The sequence below is a fragment of the Acanthopagrus latus genome, chromosome 1 (assembly GCF_904848185.1).
Source record: "Acanthopagrus latus isolate v.2019 chromosome 1, fAcaLat1.1, whole genome shotgun sequence".
In the NCBI taxonomy this organism is placed as follows: Eukaryota; Metazoa; Chordata; class Actinopteri; order Spariformes; family Sparidae; genus Acanthopagrus; species Acanthopagrus latus.
In genome coordinates, this window is record NC_051039.1 from 4,856,261 (window position 1) to 4,878,636 (window position 22,376).

Consider the following 22,376-nt stretch of genomic DNA (forward strand, 5'->3'; position numbering starts at 1 on the left):
ATAATATGTTTGCAACAAACAAGTCATTCTCTAACATCGCTGGTAAATTATTGAGCTAATTATTTGTAATATTTGAGCTTTCTACTGTATCCCATCACATACAACCCCCATCTAGTCAGTGATTTGTCAAAAGCCCATACAAACATACTCTGAAGAGGACTGTTGGAAATGTTCACAAGCTCCTGGAAAAGTAAAATGACTTTTTTAAATGACTAATATTTACCACAGACTTTCATTGTTAATACTTTTTGGGGGGGTTTTGTTGCTGTTGCTGATAATTATTTCACTTGTAGTCTGTAAGATGCTAGAAATGTTGCCACCATCGTCCAAAGAATCCAAAGGTGATGCAGTCAAATTGTTTTTGTGAGATTCAAACAGTCATAAAAGAGAAAAAAAGCATAAAATCGTCGTAGTTAAGAAGCTTCTGTTGTAGCCCTGTATAGTGAAACTGTGTGCGTATACTCAAATGTATTTATCTGTCAGATTCAGCTCCACGTCTTCAAGTTCACCTCTGGATTTTTTGTCATGTTTGACATTCACTAAACTCCAGAGATCCCTGACATCTTTACATGTGTGAGACTCACTGCAGCTCCAGGTTTTCTTCCCCCCCCCGAGCTAATCAGGCTAACACAGCGGCACCAGGCTGGGTGCTCCAGCGTTTACACGAACAGATACCAACAAATCCCAACAGGAAAGAAACTGAAGTACGCGAATGAGAGAAAATGTGATTAAATAAGTTTATTTAAAAAGTTTAATGTGTCGGCCGTTAAGTGAAATAGGAGGGATGTAATTGGACAGTAATTAGAACAAACCACACATCATCAGCAACAACACGCTCCTGGTTTAAGTTCATTGTTCTGACAGAATAACACTAAATATTTTCACCACCTCCCTCGATTTTCACCCTCTCAGGCCTCCACATTGTAAACAGAAAGGTCAGAAGCCAACGTCACGTGCAGTTCCCATGGAAACTGATTGACGGGTCTCTTGACTTTGGCCCGCTGACCTCTGCTCTCCTCGATCATCAGCTGGATGTCCTCGTCGTCCAGGATACGGATGAGGTCGCCCTCGGGGTCGCGGTAGTTCAAGGCGATGTCGTCCACCTTGAAGACGTTCCTGAAGAGACACGAGGACATACATATAGTCCTATACAACACAGCAGTCAGATTCAGGTTTAAAGCAAAAAAACACTGCCGCCAAGACTGAAGGATTTCCTGAATATTGATGCTGATATGTTCAAAAGTAAATCAAAACAGGTTTAAGTTCCTTTGTGTGACATGAGAGCTGAAGCAAAACACATCATGTTTTAATAACAGATATAAAAAGGCACGAGAGACCAGAATAAATGTAGCTTTCAATGTGTTATTGATAATATATCAATATCTTTACATGTAGAGCGGTAAAGAAGAGAAGTAAAGTCATTAAAAGCCTGAGTTTTTGTTGAAGGGCGCGGCCGTGACAGCGCAGCGGATATGATGCTTCCTGAAGAGACAAGAAGTTTCTGTTGAATCTGCCCCCAACTTCACACTTGATCAGAGTCCTGGACTAAACACATTTACACGCCCATAATCACTTACAGTCATAGTGACAACAGGAAATAACATGATCAAGGGTGTTTTTGTGGGTATGCGTCATCATTCGCCACGAAAGAGGAAGTGTTTGTAACTTGAGTGTACATAACGTGAAATTAACTTGAACCTGAAACGTTCTCTAACGCCACATATCGGAGACAGGAAGTGACACGTAACGACTGCCGACACGGTCCAAAACACATGGAAACAGTCAACGTGGCTTTCAAAAGACCCATTCAACACTGCTTTTAATTAGGTTTTTGTATTTTCATTATCATCACTGTACTGTGACTGTGTGTGGGCTCTTTTCCGTCCGCTCTGTGTAAAAAAAAAAAAAGCTTTTAAATGTTACTTGTATTGGAGTGGTTGTTTACTTTAATGTTAAAAAGCCATAAAGATATTTAATGACGACATTATAAGAAACCGTTGCTCCGTGTTTCCGGGGCAGGAACTGACTGCCCCCGCGGGGCCTTTTGTTGATATATTACAGCTTAATTAAAATTTCTGGCTGTGAAAGTTATCACCAAGAAAAACATGTGCTGGACAATAAGGAAACGGGGGAATGAGTGCAGATAGGAAGTTTGACAACTGCACCGCCTTCTCTATATTCACTTGTAGTTATGTTTGTGTGGAGAATTAATAAGAGAGAACGAAGGAGAAGAAAATAACAGAGAGAGAAGCAGAGTTACAGTTTATGTGTTTCTCTATAGGAGCGCTGGAGGCACAGCGTGATGAAGTGACACATCTGATGAAGGAGACGTATCCAAAGTCACTTCCTGCCAGCAGCAATGACAAGACCGTTTTTTTTTAAAGGACATGCATTTCTCCACCATGAATCTTGTCGAGAAATCACAATTAACACCTTCTGAATATTAAAAAAGAAAAAAAAAAATCAGTTGTATCACCAGCGGCAGCATTGTTTACGTCTCTCTCTGCCTGAATACTGAGACACAATAATAATAATAATAATAATAATAACAACACAAGAAGAAGAAACTTCTGTAATAATCACAAGTTAGTGTGATGTGATGTGACACGACAGCTTATCAATTTCAACTGCTTTTACTCATTCATATTCGAGGCGAGCTATGTTTTCATTCAGTTGATTATTATTTTCAGACTCCTCCACCGTCTTCCTCTCTGCTGTTCTGAATGATGCAGTCCTCTCCCTCATACCTCCACTACTCCTTCTCCTCCATCCTTCTCCTCCCCCCCCTCCATCCCTTTATCAGTGCCAAGCCATATTAAAACTCAAGACCAGGAGTCTCATCCATCCTACTCCAGGGCACAATAGGCCTGAACACAGAAAAACAATAATGAGCAGATAAGCGGAAGAAATGAACTGATTATGAATGGGGAGGGCTAATCACCACGGCGCTCACCTATCTAAATTACCAGATAATGAGAGATAGAGGGAGAGGGAGAATGAAAGGGTAAAAGGCGGAGAAGAACAGATATGATAGTGTAATGAGCATATGCATCTGGTGATGGTGGTGCAGTGGGGAGGGGATGGGAGGGAGTCAGAGGTCCCGCAGGAACTAATTTGACGAACGGTGATGATTGGCAAGTGGCAATTTGCAAGTTTGCTGCGCACGGTGGCTAAATATGCTGCCCCTGAGGGCAGGTTGGCGAATTAATGGACTTTTACTCATCCTTGTTTGTTCTGGAATCAACACCGAAAAAAAGATTACTGAGGGAGTGAAATGCTGAAAGTGTGGCGGCGAAAGGTCAGCAATCACCTTGAGTTCAGCAGCACATCTCCAGGACAAAAAAAAAAAAAAACACTAGATATGGAAATCTGCTCTGCTGTGCACGGATTTGAGAACAGGATGCTTTAATTTGCGATTTAAATCACCATCTTTGAAAGTCTAATTTATGAAAATCGGCTTCATAAAACACTTTACAAATGCTTTACAAAAGACGAGGTCAAACATTACCGGTCAATTTGTACTTTTTTCAGAGATGTAATTCAGCGACACAAAGAAGAGGAAGTAGGAAACAGGGGAAAAAAAAAAAAAAAAAAAAGGCTTACATAAAACCGCTAATGTGATCATGATGTGAAGATCTGAAGGTTTTAATGCAAAAACAGGGTAATTGCAACACGCTTCACCGCCTTCACTTCAAGCCTTCGTCAGATACGTCAGCTTTATCTTCAATTATCACATTTTTTGGGAAGGTGTTGTAATTCTCTCGCAGGTGTGAGGTGGCCTACAATCACTTCTCCTTCGACAGCGAAACAACAGTCGGCTCTCAACACCCACAAATCTGATCCTCGCATTTCTCTTAATCACCGTTTCCCACATGAGTGTAAATGAAATAAAAACAGGAAACGCAAAGCGCTGAAACATAACACGATATCCATCACATCTTTTGTTTCTCCCTTGAAAAAAAAAAAAAGAAAAGAAAATTGGCTGCAGGTCGACTAAAATAAAAAAAAGGGATGGCAAAGGTCTAGAACTGAATGCACACCTACCTCATACGAGACAGGAGCTCTTTGTATGTGGGCTGGATGGTGAGGTCCTCCTGCACACACACGTCTCTGTCAGAGGGAAATAGGAAAACTTGAAGCTGAGTTAAAATTCGTATTTACAAGCGACGATCACAGAATTCAAATAACTGTCCGTTGAGTCACTGTCTCCCACCGAAGGTGACAGGACGGTGATGGAGCCTGACGCATCGCGGCCCAAGATTCAAAGTATTGCACTCGATCATCCGTCCAATGTGACACCGAGGGTTTGCTCCTTCAGAAGCTCTGGCTCTGCACCGGACTCTCTTCTCTATGCTTTGTTTCAAGTGACGGACCTCTGACAGCTGAAGATTGCATAATATTGTATACATTTAAAGCATTTCACAGTGGCCATTTTTTGAAAGCAGCTCAGTTTAAAATACACTGCAGGGGAGTTATGGTCCGAGGAAGTATTGGAACGAGAAGGAGCAGCCAGACTGAACTGTTGGATAAAGAGCTGCAGGCTGCACACCTCCACCTTCTCAGCGAGGTAACAAGCTCCTTCCTACCGCGGCCAATTATTTCCTGGCTTCTTTATTGAAACGACAAAGACCGCTGCAGCTGGAGTTCTGTGAGCTGTAGTAATTAACCACACGTGATGTTCCCACCGGTAAACACCAGGACTGTTAACTTTTTATCCTTTTCTTCAGTGGTTTAAATATGTCTCGTCTGAAGTCGCACCTTTAATTCTGTGTGACTTTGTGACATCACACTATGTCACAGTGTCACGCATTTGCATAATTTATGCCTCGCAGCTAGTTTGGCACTGAAGAGTTGATTTAACACAGCTGCTCTGTTGTTGTCAGCGGTGCTGGATCAGGTGTGTGTGAGCCGACCAATCAGAGGAGAGAAGCTGGGTATTCAAACCAGAGCGTTTCAGTACTGTACCACTGGACAGTATGAGGAAACTGATGCATTTCTTTTTTTTTTAATCACTAGGAGCCTGTAAATCTATTCTAGCAGTAAGCCAAAACTAAATTATGAGCAGATATTGTCATAAGCTGAGACCCCAAACAATTCTCACCTCTCAAGATTTAAGGTGTCATTACAAGTTGTTCTTCGTTTCTATTTTTGTTTACAAATTACACAACACATCCTGTGAACTCGTCAGTGACACACTGATTCCCACACACACACACACACACACACACACACACACACACACACACACACACACACACACAGTCTTCTAAACCGACCTAGTGTCGACTCCAGAGGGGGTGAGCAGGAAGCAGCGCAGGCAGCTGTAGGTGGGACCTTCACCCTCGCCTTCTGTGTCGCTGTCTGGGAGGGGCTTGATGATCTTCACAAAGGATTGTGGGAAAATGCCCGTCTGATTGTTCACCGTGCCCTGAAGAGAAGAGAAGAGGAGGAAGGATAAGGAGATGATGAGAAATAGCAAATGAGCGGCGTCCCAGATGACGGAGCGACGAGGGACTGATGTGATGAGATGGGCTGATGATTTAAAGAACGCAGGGAAGCAGCATGGACGTGTATCTGGAGAGAAGTTTCACAGACTAATTAGCCTGTTCATAATATCCTGCTGATGTTACAAGCACTCAACACAACCACACGGCCCTTTTACTACACCCCTGCTGATGAACAAGTGTGTGTGTGTGTGTGTGCAGCACCAGGCAACAGCTTCATGTGCAAAGATCCACGTGATCAGGAGACATAAATGATCATTTCCAATCTATGCTGAGCTGCTGGACACTTAGCCTACTTGCTATTAAGACACTATAATCAATTATTTTAAGCATCTGGTAAATAATTTTGTTGATGGAGACACGTTTTAAGATTTAAGTTGCACAATCAGAATAACAAACTTTTGTTTACGAAGAATTGTGTTTAATGCAGAACGTGTCCCGTTTTTTTGGCTCCTACATTTCCCATAATTCCATCAATAATGTACATTTTCTTTAGCTCCTCCAGTTTTGTAACAGATCTGTATTCCATCTCCATCCAGCACAAGCCAGCATGACTCGGATGATGTCACTCCGGAGCCATAAAACACATTATTCAACTGGTTTTTTCTGTATTACCGCTCATAACCCATCGGTGTACGTTATGTAAAAAAAAAAAATCAGTGGGCTTCCCTTTTAAGGCCAAATGGATGAACGATCTGTGCACACGTTTTTTTTTTTTTTGTTTTCTTATAAAACCGTTCTCTGCATTAACACCTCGCTGCAGCTCGCTCTCTGTGCTCAGTGCAGCGATGGGAGAGGGAGTCTGTCTGTTATTTGGCAGCCTCTCAGGGCGAGCGTGTAGAACATGTAGCTAATTAGCGCTCCTAGGAAATGATAAAGTGTAATATTAATAGTTACAGTGTTTGTTTGGTGTAAGGAGATCCGAATACAACTTTGTTCTCCCACTTTGTTTTTCTGCTTACGGCGCAAAGGAAAGAATGTCTATAAACGGATATCATATAAATGCAAAAACTGCTGAATTATTGCATACATTGCATATCGGCTTACATATAGTTTATTCTTTCATGATGTTATCTATCATCTATGTTAAGTGTGTGTAAAATGCATATTCTACACTGTCATATCTTATTAATAACAACACATTCAGCACGTTAGTTTGGAGGCTTAATTCACAGACTACAGCTGTTAGCATAACACGTCGCTGTTTTGTAGAAGACGGCAGGAAAGCTATAAAGTACAAGAACGAACCACAACAGAAACGTCAGATAGGTTCGACCACCGTGTTTAAATATGTATCTTCACAATTTAGAGTCACGGCTGAAAAAACCCCCAGAAATAAACAAGTTTTTGGATTTCACATTATGTCTATGATGCAAATACAGCCACTTTTCTACCTGGAGATAACTCTCAGCACAACAGTGATTCGGTCTATCAGAAGTGTCTGGTGTACGTTTGTAATCCGAGTTGTATGGACCAATCATGTGCGAGCAGGTTATGGTTGAATGCAGGTAAACAGCTCATGTAATCTTAGAAACCATCAGCTGTCTTCCAGCTGCAACCGTTCAGCTTTTTATTAGTTATCTGTGATATCTGTTTACAGACGTGAACTTAAACTGCCATCGGATAAATCCCACGGCTACAAAGATTGCTGGTCGGACTGTAAACAATGACAGGTGTGCAGAGTCCACGTGTGGCTCCACCGAAACGTCGGCTGTTGCCCCCCGGAGGCTGAATCGTTATCAGATAATATCCGATGACTATGACCGTCTGAACCCAGCGAGAAGCTGCAGCAGAGTTTCTCATTTCTACGTGAGGTTACACATAATTCATCATTCTAATAAAACTCTGATCTTAAATTAATCCTATTAATTCTTGTTTTTTTTTTTTTTTCTTTTTGGCCACAGAGAATGGAAGCTGCTCCTCACATACTGTACAAAACATTCTCTCCTCAAACTGTTCAGGTGTCTCTCCACTGGTGTGTTTGAAACGTTTACCTTGATGCACCAGTCTGCCAGTTGGATTTGTCACGTTTTCCACCCACAGCCGCTCTGTCCGCTGACTAAATTATAAAGGCACTCAGTCAACTTTTCACAAGTTTTAAGTGTTACATTAACCTCGCCCCCCCACCCCAAAAAAAATACAAAAAGCTTCATCCTATCATGGATGCCGGGTTGCCAGAAAAGAACAACAGGGTAGTGTTCTGCAGTGTTGTGTAAGGTTATTATTATCAGCCCTTTTCTGTTACGATTTTTTGGATCTCTCTGGAAGGCTAGGGGCAGGATAAGTGCACCGGCCTCCTCCTCCATGTTGATTCTCTCTCTCTCTCTCTCTCTCCCACTCAGCCGCTCACCCACTCCCTGTTTCTCTCTCTCTCTCTCACACTCCATCTCAACACCTTGCACGTTTTTTTTTTTTTTCTTTTTTGTGCTCAACATGTTTCCTGACCTTTCTTTCTTCAAGTACTCTGTGATGAAGCAGAATTTTTTTTTTCGGTGACAACTATTTGCCGCTGCCGCGCCACCGCCAGCGTTCCAGAGTTGAGTTTTTTTTGTTTTTTTTTTAATGTTCAGCAGCTAATTAAAATGTCCCACATCCTGGTTTTTGGACGACTCACACGTGAAAGTTGCGGTTCGTATTCAGGACATTTTGTTCGTTAAGTAATTGTTCCTCTGAAGGAAACTGGAGCAGGGTGACTCCAATCGCACCCGGCGAGATGCTCTGTGGTCACTGTGCTCAGCTTGCTGCCATGCGGGGATAACAGAAGTGTTAAGACTATTTTTAGTTGTATTTTATTCTGTAATTAACTTCCCAACTGTTGCAACGTGTGAGGGGGCTGTTTTGTGTACTTTAAAGATTCCGCAAGGCAGAGATGCCCGACAAAATACATAGAATTAAACTAAATCAGATCATTAAATAGAGCATATAGATTCATCTGCTGCTATAATAACCTTCACCTGCAAGATTTTGGGACCTGGCTGCAGGGATTTGTCCACATTAAGCAACATCGCAGAGATCAGGCACGACTGGGAACGAACAAAACTGGCTCACAACGTTCCAGGTCTTCCTATCGGTGACTCTGTGCAGACCAGTGAGGTCCATTTTCACCAAAGTGGGGGAATGATTTCTTTAGTCAGTGCCGTATGTTGCAGACATGGACAGATAACAAATATGATGTCATGCAGGCAACTCAGTAACTCATGATACGTTACAATCACTATACGTTGTCCAGGATAACAACAGCATCGAAACACGATTGTTTAGCGATGTTTAATACCTTTCAAGACAATCATCAACGACATATCATGAAATAAGCAATATCTATGCATTCATTCCCTGCATTTTACAGCTGAGATGAATCAATGAACAAAAAGTGGGCGCTCGGCAGTCGGCCGGTGTCGAGGCCGTTGGTGAGGGACACAAGTTGTTGCGGTTTCTCACGTTCCGTTGGCACTTGTCAGTCTTTATCTGTGGCTTTTCGGACATGTAGAACTGGCGGCTAGAGAGTCTAGAGAATCACTCTGATTGGCAGTTCATCGAAGGATATCAGTGCACGAGAATATAAACAGATAATCTCACAGAGTGGCTGTATTAGCAACAGAGGTGCGGTCAAATGTTGCTTTATGTTGGGTCTTCTGGTTTCCCTTTTTTGGAATGACAACTTCAGACTAGACTACCTCCACCTGGTGGTATGGAGAGGCGTTTCCTCTCACACAGGCGCAAAACGTCCAAGCTAGTCCACGGTAGGCTGTAATCTTTGCGGTGCGTTCAAGTGCAGCTTTTTGGCCATGACATAGGCGACACAACAGTCAGTCTTTATCGCCTCCAGTTATTTGGCGTTGGTTTAATGTGTCTGGGCTCTAACACATATAATTTCAAGAGGAAGCGATACATTATATTCCTGTATTGGTATTTTGTCCAACCTCCACTTAAGTTATCTTTGGCCATATACTTTTGGAGGAAATGTCAAAAAGGTGCAGTTCACTCAATGAGGTGGCAACAAAATCTCCTCATTTCCTTTTTCATTCAGTTTCTATGAATTCATCCCTTCACTCTTCAGCTCACTTTTTCTCTCTCCATCCTCCCCTTACAATTTCTCCCTTTCTCGCCATCTCACTGTGTCTTTCCTCCATCGCTCTTCTCTTTCCTCTCTCAGTCTTCCTCCTCAGTCCTCCCCTTCACCTTCCCAATCAAGAAACCTCCTTCTCTCTTTCCATTTTTTCCTCTTCTTTTCTTTCTTCTTGGCTCCAGTCTCCTCTCCCCCTCCACCTCCACTCACTCCATCTATCTCTGCCTTCCACTCTCCCACTCTTTCCCTCCCTCCCCCCCCCTCTCTCTCTCTCACTCTCTCCCCTCACTCCCTCTCCCTCTCTCTTTCTGTACTTACCTCCAGCCAGTCGGCGTTGACTCGTTGCAGCAGGAAGATCACCTCTCCCCTCTTCAGGTTCAACTCCGCCTTGCCGTTGCCGCGAAAGTCAAACATCGCCTGGGACACACACGCAAACACACACACACACAAAGGGAAACCACACACACACACACACATATACAAGTCAGTGAGTGGAGAGAGGAAGGAGAGAGGAGAGAGACGGACACACTCAACACCAAGAGAGAAGAGACGGTGAGAGCGGACAGGTAAGACTTCACACACTTTTTTTTGCTGACAGCGAACAACGTGCGAGGATGTAAAAGTGAGAGAAACAGATGGAAAGAGACGACAAAGGCTTTATTTCTCTCAGTTTGATGAAGTTAAGGCTCGTGGGCAAATTAGAGCGAGTGTGAGCAGATCTGTGTGTGTGTGTGTGTGGATGCGTTTGTTTTTTGAGAAACAGAAAGTGAGGGGATGCGAGAGACGATGAGAGCGAATCAATCGATCCAAGTTGTTGGGAAGACGGGGAACTGACAGTAAAAGGAGTGAAACCTTGAGATGGGTTTGTGTTCGTGTGAGAGTGAAACAGAGAGAGAGAAGGAAAGTGAGACGGTGAGAAAGAAAGGGATGACAGAGCAGCATCGTTTCAAGCGTTTGGTGCTGCTGCTGATCTGTCTGCGTGTTTGTGTGCACCAAACATCCTCGCAGTGTGTTTCGTTTAGTGTCTGACAGCACTGGTGAATTTATTATAAGTCTCTGAAAGTGTCTGTGTCAGAACTGCAACTAATGATTATTTCATTATCATCAATTATGCACATTATTTCTGGTAAATAGTAAAATAGTAAAAAGATGCCCATCACTATTACACACATAGATGTCTTCAAACGTTCTGTGTTGTCCAAAATCCCAAAGATGTTAAATTTTTAATGATTTAAAAACAGAGAAGTGGAGCCAATCTCCACATTTAAGAAGCTGAAACCAGCCAATGTTGAGCATTTTAGCTTGAAGTCATCAGAAAGTGTCAATCACCCCTGACTGACTGATGAACTGAAGAACAGTCAGCAGCCCTTCTGTCTGTTTATCTGAGCACAGTGTTCTGGTGAGGAACAGCCGAGTATTGTTGCATCTGTGCGAGAGTGTGAAAAGAGTTTTTTTGTGCGAGTGCGCGTCCGTGGGCGGCGAAGTAAAAAAGCATGGACGAGGAGTTTTGCAAAAAAAAAAAAAAAAGAAGTGTTACAGCCTGAGGAGATGCCACGCTGCAAAGCAAGGGTGTGTGTGTGTGTTTGTGGGAGTGAGTGTGTGCGTGTGTGTGTGTGTGTGAGTGTGTGTGTGGGAGTGTGAGGGGTAGGATGCTCGACCGTGCTGGTTAGCATCGGTGCGTCTGGAATAAAAAGCTTCTGCCAGAGTTGAATTTGCATTTTAAGCAGAAGTCAGTAGAGTCATTACTGATGCTTTAAACCTTCTTTTTCTGTCCTGCTGCAAAGAGACTCCTCGAACAGACGGAGGATAAAGTAGCCTATTACTCGCACAAACACACACAAACACAGGCTTTTTTGCAAATACGCAACCACACACAAGTACACGCACAACCGACAATAACCTCTTCTAACACATGAAAGACAGAAAGCAGGAAAGAAGATTATTAATGTCGGACTGAGAAATTGCGGAGGGAATTACCGCCACAGTTGGAGAGCAATCACAAGAGACGCTCAAACTAGACAAGAGTTGGAGAATCGGGAGACGAAAAAAGAACGAGGAGCGGTTAAAGCAGTGGGAGGGAGGTGAAGAAGAGGAGGAGGAGGAGGAGGAGGAGGAGGAGGAAGAAGAGGAAGAGGAGGCGGAGGAGGAGGAGGAAGAGGAGGAAAGAAGAAAAGTGAAAGTTAAACAGAGGTGCAGCGCTGCAGAGGGCTGGTAGATCGCTGCTGTTTTCATGTTTCGTAGCAGGCGGCTGTGTGATAATCCTCACAGGACGGTGAGCGAGTGACGATGTGAGTGCAGAAGAGATAAAACATCAATAAATATAAAAGTAATTACAGCTCGAGTGATGCGATGTGGCTCCTAGTAATCAATCCACAGATTATCACGGACTCTACGGTTCAGATTTTTCACTCATTTAACTAATTTCTGTCTTTTGTGCAGCCTGCTGTACTGTTTTGTCACCACTATTTGAAGCAAAAGCTCTAATAAATCCACCTGCCCTGCACAAAACAACGAGACAAAGCTAACGACCGACTGGTGACCACAGTGAGCACGTAGCACCTGAAGACTCTGGAGCTGGCTGAGACCAAATCAGAGCTAACAGGAGAGGGAATATGACTAAAAACAAATGCTAATGCTAACATGTTGGCTGTCACAACTTTAAAAAGGTGAGATAATATGATGTCACGGCTTGTTTGTAGCTTGTTGCCTCTTAAAGCAGGTTTAATATTTCATCCTGGTTGATTAACTTCGTCATGTTTTCAGCCGTGTCTCTTTGTGTTGATTCATTGGTTTGTCAGCAGGATTAGACAGAAACTACTGAACAGATTTCCATGAAACTTGGAGGGAAGACGGGTCACGGCCAAGAATAGATCCCATGAACTGCTGGTACAGATCCAGATACATCTCTCAGGAACTAATGTATGGATCTTGATGCAAGGAAACATCTGGTGTATTGTTGTAGCGGTTATCTAGAGAGTCAAACTGATGCAGACCCTCCAGCTGGATATCAGATCAGGCTTGATAAAATTAAAGGATGGCTGTTGGGCCTTGGTGGAGATACAGTATGCGCTCTACTGATTACTAATCTAGTTTAGTTCTGTAGTGATAACAGCGAGTGCGCCGCTTGAATGAATCAACCACTGGGGGCAGCAAACACACTTTGAACAGCTTGACAGAGGAAATTCAACAGAGGAAGGTCGACTCCACAGCGCATCCTTCAACTCACAGGCTGAGGGGATTTATCTCATCAGAGAATCAGCCTTTTGTCTTTCACATCACATCCAGTACCTGCATGAATCCTCTCTGCTGTGCGTCACAGGTGCGCGATTTGCATTTTGTGCAGAAAAGGCGGACTCAGCCTTTAATACTTTTAAACTGCTGTATCGAGAGTGAACACATCAAGCGGCTCTCGCTGAAAAACTGGGGCTGACGATTCAAAAATCTTAAGGATAATACTTTTAAACTGAATTTTCGTGTGTGTGTGTGTGTGTGTGTGTGTGTGTGTGTGTGTGTGTGTGTGTGTGTGTGTGTGTGTGTGTATGTGTGTGTCTTCAGAAAATGAGACGGAGGCTGATGGCAGATTAATGAAGCTGGGGAGTGAGGGAGCTGGCTGGATTAACAATCCACTGAGATTACCCTGACCCTGAGGACACACACACACACACACACACACACACACTTTGTATCCGGAGCTGCTATTTTCAATGCATTATTCCAGACGCTGGTTTAATATAGCGTTGACCCGCCGCTGGCTGTAATTTATAGATGATGTGAAAATGTGTTGCGGGCGATAAGCTACTATCTCCAACACAAACACCAAACATGATGTGACAAAGCAATTCCCCCCTCACTTTGCACGTCTCTTCATCTCTCTCTCCATCTCCTCGCCGTCACTGTTCCACCTCTCCATCCTTTTACTTCCACTTGTCGTTTTCTCTCCTCTGTTTCTTTCATCCAATTTGTTTTTTTTCTTTTCTTTTCCCCTCCCTCTCTTCCTCCGTGTCTCCGCTAATTAATTAAGATGTTGACTTGATGAGTTAGCAGTAACAACTCAGCGCTGTGGGTAATACCGCCGATGATTGTGTTGCTATTTTAAAAAAAAAGCTGCACGCAGAGACAGACAGTTGGACAGTTTTTAGTCAAACACTGAGCATCTGGCTGGCAAAAATAACTTAACTCGGAGATAAATAAAATAAAGTCCCGAAAGACTGACTTTGGGGAAAAATAACAATCATTCACTTGGTTTAATAATTGAGCTGATTTAACTGTTTAACTGCCGACACAGAGTCCATCATGAAACAATGCTCGCCAAGTTCTGACTGCATGAAGAGGTACTTTGTGTGGACACAACTCATTGTTTTTTTCTGCAGTTCTGGGTTGTTTTATTTAAAACAGAATAAGTTCACCACATATGCTCGGAATGTTTTTTTCTACACTTTGCCGCCTACTGGCTCTGCATGCCTGTTCGAGCATTCATAACGATTTCTTCATTCTCTGGTGTGCAGAGGTACTTTGTATAGAAGGAAAAATTATCCTCTTATGTTTGGACAAGAAAACATGAAGATGTGGGCAGCGATTCTGAGAACTGAAACAGAGTTATCACAAGATGTTGAGATCTGCTGCTGCAATTTGTGCACCAGAACCGACACACAACGTGATTCTTAGACAAAAGCCCCGTGAATCACAGAGGAAAGAGCTCGACTCTGTGATTCACCTTTTCGCAATGTTACTCGATGATCGTGCAGGATGAAATCTATCATAGAGGACGCAAAGACACCAGTTTCTTTACTTAAAGCAGAATCGACAGAGCAGAGACAATCTCATCCACCGTAACGCTTCTCATAATCTGGCTTGTGATGCAAAGCAAACAGTCGGATCATTCCGTCTCCTCGCGCTAAATATAAATCCAGAGCAGGTTGATGTTGGTGTACCTCCTGTGCCCAGTAAAGGGCCCCAGCCTCTAAATGTAGCCACACAACCCTTGGGTTCAGCCGGCCCCGGGAGCAATCATCCGGTACAATTAGACTCGCGCCGACCCCGCCTTAATGAGCTTGTTAAACCCTCATCTCGTTAGTCTGGCAATAGGGAGGTGGAGATGAGAATTAGGTTGTTTTTTTTTTCCTCTCTCTCTCCCTGACGTTTAATGAAAGTGTATTTTTTTTTAAGTAGATGGCCCACTTCCTGGAGGGCCTGGAGTGAAGGATCATACGCGTGAATATCCTGATAAAAATCAGCTCTGTGTGTGTCTGTGCAGGTCACGGCTGCATCAGGGGTTAGAAGATCTGATCTGTGGTCAGGAGGACTTTTGTTATATTCATAGCACATCAAACATGACTGTCAGTCCAACGTTTACTCTTCTTTAGGCTCTGATGTGATCCTTACCAACTCCTGAGGAAACAATATCTGGGTGTTTATCTGCTAAATGGTCAACAAGGCCGTCCAGCTAGTCTCTTTGTGCTCAGCAGGCAGGATACAGCAGGTCCATCAGAGCTGTTCTGCTGAACGCAGCTTCCTGCTGCTGCTGCTGCTTCACACGAGGCTACTGGGAGTGGTGAGAGTGCACCAAACGGTTCATTTGCTTGGAGACTGAACAGTAAGCAACAACCAGGGCTGCAACTAATGATTGTTTTCATCCATCCATTAGTCTGCTGATTATTCATGCAAATATTCGACTAATCACTAATCGTCTATAACACATTATTTAGGTCCAAAACCTGAAGACTCTTCCTTTACTATTGGATACGACAATGAAAAGCTGCAGAACTTGACATCTGAGAAGTTGGAGCCAGTAGATGCTTTGAAAAAGACTGAAACAGTTAACGGATTATCTTAATAGTTATTCAATTATCTTTCCAGTGACTTATCAATCAATCGCTGAGAATAAATCCTCAGTAAAGCTGAAGGATTAATATGTAATTCTCTGCAGTTGCATCAGCGTGACTCAACTTTTACATTAGAAAAGCCTTTTGATGTTTTGTTTGTATAAAAAAAAATATAGTCATGGAGAAGTTAAGCAGTTTAAACACAGTTTAACTGGATGAAACACACACAAAGACTCACTTAACCTGCTGATGCATGAAACTATCAGCTCGATCTTTATAGTCAGTGTTTAAACTAAAAAAAAACAAAACAAAACAACTTACTGCTGCTCTTAAATCTCGTATCAAACCTGCTAAATTTAAACTTATTTCATCACAGTGGTTCACATGAACGCGCACCATAACCTTCAGCAACAAAAACATGAAAAACACTTCACACCGCGGATAAAAGTGAACATTCGTTTCATGGTCATACCTTCCTCGTGGTGAGGTGAAGTACAAACTGTACGTGCGCATCAGCTTTTCTTGCTCAGGAAGGTTTTTTATCTAAAATAGATCTAATTTCTGCTCTAATGGCTCTCACTGCAAAAAGGAAGACGTGCCGCGCCTCGGTCGATAAGCACCTGCTTGAATTTCAATTTCCTAATTCTATGGGTTTTTCTTACGTGTTTTTGCGCTCCATCTTTCTGCCTCTCTAACACACTCGCTGCCGCTCGCTCTGATCCACTCCGGCTTCTTTGTCTGTCACTCCCCAATCGTGTCACATTAGACAAACCGGCCCTTCAGCTCGTGAACCGTTAAAATCCTGCTAACTGAGAGCAGCCTGTCCCATTGACCTTGTTTGAAGCTCACAGTGCTACAGCCACCAACAATTACTCATCAGGCCGTTCGGGGGCTAAGCCTGAGCTAATACTACAGTAAGTGGAGTGGAGTGAAGTGTTGTGTGGCGTAAATGCTAATGCTTGCACCGGCTCTACTGTGACAAATGCCTGTGTGTGTTCCCCTCTTATCCATCAGTCTCAGACCAGCTCATTGATCATTGTTTGGACGGACTTTAACAGCCACTTTCCTGCACGGCAGGACAAACACAAAACCACACAAACGCACAGAGAAGCACTCGTTTTTTGTTTTTTTTTTCTCCGAGAGAAAGAGAGAGAGAGAGGGCTAAAATAAATGTTGAGTAGGCTGGCTGCTGCTTCGTGAGTGGAGTACACCAATGTTTTACTTGTGTGTGGGAGAGAGGGGAGGCAGGAGAGAGAGAGACAGAGAGAAAGAAAGAAAGAAAGAAAAAAGTGTGTGTGTGGTCAAAGAGCCGTACCTATTCCTGGGCAGTGCAAGGTGAGGAAAAGTTAAACGCTTTTGCGAGGGGGGGTAAAGGACACGAGAGTTCAAGAGCTGCAGAAGCGTGCGCACACTTCACCTGCAGACGTGCTCGTATTATAAGCTGCGGCGTAAACACAGCCACTTACAGAGAAGGTGCATCAAACACACAAACACACACACAGCTGCTTTCTAACACGCTTCATATTCCTCGATCAAAATCTGCCACTACAGGAAGGATTACTGCTGCAACTATTGATTGATTTCTTTACCAATTAAGCTGCTAATCTGCTACTTTCTCAGTGAATCAATTAACTGTTTGGCCCAGTGATTAGTTGCTCTGAAAATAGACAATCTCCCTGCAGCTGTTTGCTCAGTGACCACCAGGGGGTTCGGCCTTTAATGGACTATATGTCTGGTCTCAAACCAGAGCACAGTTTAAGTGATTAAAAGAGTAAAAAGGATGAGAGTTTTACTTTAGGTGCATCAGAAAAAGTCCAACTCAGTTTCTCAGAGTCCACGACTGTGTTTCGTCCAACCGAAGATATTTAGTCGACTATGAGTGAAGAAAAATGCCCATGCAAAAGCAATACATTCTCACATTTTTACATGTTTTGCTTGCAAAATGACATAAACAGTTAATTAGTTATCAAAATAGTTGCCTGTACTTCTGTCAGTCAGCTGAGCAATTAACTACTGCAGCTTCAGTTTGAGTATTTCTGTCTCCAAGTGAGATTTGATTTCTGAGACACTTGCATGAGCAGATTTGGATCGGACAGAGTTAGAAGTGCTCTCGCTGCCACTAACTTGTTTTTAAAATATAAAGCAGTTTCGGTGCGAATCGTGAGAACTGGCAAGTGAACAAAAGTGAACAAACATACATCTGGACACTGCGGTGGGAGAGACGGTGGGGCTCGATCAGAGACCCTAACAAAGAATCATCATGCATGAAAAGACATTTTTGATCACAAACAGAGTATTCCTAAAAATGTTGTGTTGCATCATCAGAACTGGACTAAATAAATAGAATATGTGGGCACCTTCCTCCTAAAAATATCTCAGCATGGGCCGAATTACAAAAATGACTTCATAAGAGTGGATGTTTTGCACAAGCGTAACAAAACTCACGATGTTTCTTCACACCACAACGTATACCGACAGAAGATCACAGTAAAGTAATGGCTCTCATCCACCAGTACTATCAACATGATTACTCCCACACAAACAGCATTACAAACAGATACTACAATGCACTAGTGGTTTGTTTTAAAAATAGACATTTATGGTGTTTGTTAATTGAGCGTGTGCATGTGTGTTTGTCTCATATATTTGTATCTCTGCCTTTGAGTTTTCGACGTAAAGAATGACGACATGTTTGGAAGGAGAGGTCACTTTGACGGCTCCTCACTTCTTCAGAAAGCTGTCTGACAGTTTGGACTTCGTTCAGGATTATGGTCAGATTAACAGTCAGGGCAAAAACAGGGGATTAGACATTGTCATTGTTAGTTTATTTTTATAGCACTTATCAAAACCTGATGTTGCCAGCTTTAGTTCCTCAGGCAGGCACAAAAAAGCAAACGCTCGGCCTCTGAAGCGAACTGTGCACTGGGTGGTTTTGGGACAGCAGTTCCAGAATATATATTCTAGGCCAGGTCACAGAGGGAAGTCAAATGTCTTACGATCAAGAGTCTGGTGATTCATTTCTGCTTAATAACTGACAAAAGGCCAACGCAGTCATCCAACTGTGAGGAAATAAACGCATGACCGATACTTTGACAGGCGTTAAAACTCAGCAGAGGTCGAATTCTGGCATTATTGTGAAGATATCGTCGAGTCAAAGAGAGCACTACGGTTTGTGACGTGTGGTTTAGCGTATTTGTAGTCGTGCTGGTTAAAGTTAGTGTTACTTTTGTGTTGTTGACGTGTGTGCAGAGGTCAGTCTAGGATTGTGCTGATTCTACAAAGAATAAAAAAAGGCAGTTTGTGCCTCCTTGGAGGATTAAATTGGCAGGTCGTTACCACTTTAACCTCTGCCGTGACTGTACTCCCTGAAAAACCACAACCAGCTACACAACTTCACAAACACACATCTTAAAACGACCACAGAATACAAAACACGGCCTTCCCTTCCTCTTTTTTTAATGGTGTGGGAGCGGAGGGTGTGAACGGAATGAAAATGAGTGGATGCGAAAAGGAGAAGAGGAGGAGGAGGAGAAGGACGAGAGATGGTCGTAACCTTGAGAAGACACAGAGCGAGGGGGAAAGAGGAAGAGAAGGCCGAACTGAAGGGTCGTTTGAAGGGAAGTGTGGGGAGAGGGGTGAGAAAGCGAAGAGGGTGAGGGAGGAGAGATGGATGCAGAAATTAAGAGAAGGAAGTGAAGCAAGGCGGGAACTATTGATGAGGTCAACGGAGTCACAGGAGGGAGGGGAAAAAGTGCGACGGATGTTTGATAAATGAAGTCATCCTCATTGATTTGTCACATCAGTCCATATGTTTGTGTGTTTCGTCTCTTTTGTATGTGTTTTTTTTTATGAGAGTCTCACAAACAAGGCAGTGGACAGGATGAAGTTTTCTGTGTGTGTGTGTGTGTGTGTGTGTGTGTGTGTGTGAGCTGCAGTCACGCCAAAGGTGCTGACAGGATCACATGGTATTTCTCGGGGTGATGAAGTGCATTCTGCGTGGTTGTTTGACTCAAAAGTTGTTGCTCTGTGGGTGGCCACGGAGATTGTAACCAAAGCAACAACAATAAAAAAAAAAAGAAAAAAAAAAGAAAATGTGGTATGTTCACATACTTCTGCCCTGGGGGAGGAGAAGAGGTCCATCTTTGGTTTGACTGTTTTCCTAAAAGACACAGAGATACAGAGAAAAGACGATGAATATAAGTGAACATAAATGCTGCAGGAGTGATGAACAGCAGGATGGATTGAGTCTTGATGGTATGAAGGAGAGACTTTTTGCGTGTATACTGATTTACAGTAGCTAATACTGCTGAATGTGTGTTACGACTTCCTGCCACGGAGCTAACGGTACGCTGACTGAACACACACGGAGCAGGACCAATAATTTGTTCGGCAGCTTGACAACAGGGACTAAAGTACCAAGGTGGTTTTCTCAACAGGTTTGGGCCCCGACACTCCAGTCCCCCCCCCCAAGTGCAGGATGAGTTATCAGCTGTTTTTACTGTTTTCCAGGAAATTACAAACTCTTAAACACCTACAAGAAGACTTATTTGCCTCTGTCAGGCGTCATACCGGCCTATAGGTGAGGTGAACATCGATTTTGACTTCATGGGAACTGATTTGAAGTTTTGACTTTTAATCATAGTTCCTGTCAGAACCAATCAGTGTAGCTATTATTAGACAGGCTAGCGGCAAAGTTACAGAAATGGTAATGTTGGTCGGGTCCATCAGTGTGGTCCAGACTCAGATGTATCCCAGAGGATGAATCCTGACTGTGGCGGTCCCCTTTCCTCCAGCAGCATGTTGTTGGTTCACTGTCAAATGTTTCAACAACTGTCGGATGCATAAAGACGCTCTTTAGACATTGTAGACATTGTTGTTCCCTTCAGGACTGATTGTAATAACTTTGTTAATCCTCGAAATATCAATTCATTCAATACTTTGGTTACCGCCTGCAGTTCTAGCTGATTAACAAATGTTTGCATGCTAAAATGCTAAACTAAGACGGTAAACACAGCTAAATACTAGTACGTTACTTCTCACGTATTTCATGAAATCAACTAAAAAGAGTACAAACGGACCAATATCAGGTCTAAAATTTAAAATCTAGACACAGAAAATGCTAGATATAGTCAAAATGGTTTAAAGAAACTCCCCGGGGTTGAATACAGCTCATCATTAAAAGTTTAGTGTCATCTGTAAAATACTGGAACTCTGTGACAAAACAAATCTGGTTTCAAGGAAAAGGAGAGACAAACATGAGGCAACATTCAAAAGAGGAAATATCACAGTTCCTTATAAAGTTCCAACACACACAAACCAGTCATACGTCCGTATGAATAAAAAGGCAGGTTGGCTGCAAGAACAGGGGAAGTAATGATTTGCATTACATTTGCATCATTTCCTGTTGAGAGAGTCCACCTTCACCACATCTCCTGCTGGTGTAATCCTGCCCAAGGGGATATGGGCCAATCAGAGGCCCGAGAGGCCGTTATGAATGAGGAAGTGGACCATAAAAAAGGGTAATAAGTCTCTGTGGAGTTTTCTCAATGCCGAATTTATGTATCCTAGCCTCCATCTTTTCCTCGCTACTTAACTGCGTCTATTGATGATGTGAGGGAGACGGGCGCGGATACGATGGGAGGAAATCAAGGCGGCACTTATTTGCCAAATGGGACGTCATAACTCAGGACTGCCTCGTTTTAATTCAACATAAAATATGTATAACTTTTTCACACAGCTGCATCACCTTTTCACTGGGCTGAGGGTGTGACTGTTCTGTTTTTAGGTCCTGGTTTTACCATGACGCTGCAGGATACTGTTGAACCTGAGGCTCTATCTCTAGATGCTGATGCCACTCATATCACTAATCAATAAACAGACTTAATATCACCCTGGGGAGCTTTTCCATCGCTGCATCTGGCTTTGCCAAGTCAACCCGAGCCGTGCATTTATGTTTCCATCACCAGTTTAAGCGAGCCAAGTTGAGCCGAGCTGCACCCGAGATGGCAACTCTCAGATCGGGGCCAAAGTCGGTCTGCTCTGCCTCAAAACGAGCTTCACTGACGTCTCGTGACCGCGGCCAAACCATAACGACCCCCCAAACCAAGCGTATGTCTGTGAAGGAGACGTTTTTAAAAGGCTCTCTGTGTGTTCAGCTCTCGGTACTTTTGTAGCTTCTAGCTGAATTGTTTTCTTCAGACATTCCGATATCTGCTTTGTTTTACTGCTTCATCATCTTCACTTTCATAAAACGTGTTTATCACCCAATTAGACGAGCTTTGTTAGCTGCTATTCTTTGATACTATTGTAAAAGGAGGAAGAGCTGCTGCTTTGACCGAGCGTCTAATCAGTAAAGACACAACTTCAAGCAGTGAGCTGTTAGATAAAATGTGGAGATAAAAATCTGAGTCAATCCCCACCAAAAAAATAAAAGTTTTCTCTTTTGTGTCGTAGCATCCAGTCACAGAAGTTCAGTGATAGAAGCCTGATCGACGAGCTAAAAGTTTTTTAATACCTAGTTCATAGATCTCTCTGGTTTGTGAGGCTTAATTGATTTACTTGTTTGGTTGAATATATTTGTGCTTCGTTTTTTTTTTGTTCGTGCTCTTTTTTAGCAGAGGAAAGCTGACACTCGAACAGTAAAACATTCAAGTAACCGGTATAATTATAACAGAATTTCAATAGTCGACACTTTTCAAGGTTTATGCTTTTGCTTTCCATCCTTTTCCTCTTTTTCGGGGCCCATCATGCTGTTGAAGGGCCCTCCCTCGATCTTATCCTCCATATTCAAACAAAAACCTGAACCCCATCTGCTCCGACTACTTCAATTTCAAAACTTTATGTAATTCATTCATTATTTCAAGTGGTGAAAACGGCTCTTTAAAAAGGCCTAATGGCACTAGATTGATACTAATTGTGGTACCATTTAAAAGATAGCGGACGCAATTTTACATCTCCGTGATTAAAAAGCCTTCGATATTTCAC

The 22,376-nt window shown here is 42.9% G+C and overlaps 2 protein-coding genes across 2 annotated transcripts in view; one reads left to right on the top strand and one right to left on the bottom strand.

The window, feature by feature from the left end:
• Nucleotides 1-722: 722 nt before the first annotated feature.
• The window catches only part of ncf4 (neutrophil cytosolic factor 4), a 32,114-nt gene continuing 10,460 nt past the window's right edge, over nt 723-22,376 (bottom strand). Inside the window, exons 6-10 of the mRNA XM_037099544.1 lie at nt 19,503-19,551; nt 9,889-9,987; nt 5,277-5,428; nt 4,045-4,110; nt 723-1,116 (exon numbers count right to left, since the gene is read on the bottom strand). Coding sequence (XP_036955439.1) covers nt 909-1,116; nt 4,045-4,110; nt 5,277-5,428; nt 9,889-9,987; nt 19,503-19,551 — 574 coding nt within the window. The 3' untranslated portion in view covers nt 723-908. The remainder of the gene's footprint in view (nt 1,117-4,044; nt 4,111-5,276; nt 5,429-9,888; nt 9,988-19,502; nt 19,552-22,376) is intronic.
• Nucleotides 10,070-22,376, top strand: part of pvalb7 (parvalbumin 7) — a 36,211-nt gene continuing 23,904 nt past the window's right edge. Inside the window, exon 1 of the mRNA XM_037100754.1 lies at nt 10,070-10,136. The gene's annotated coding sequence lies outside the window, so the exon portion shown is untranslated. The remainder of the gene's footprint in view (nt 10,137-22,376) is intronic.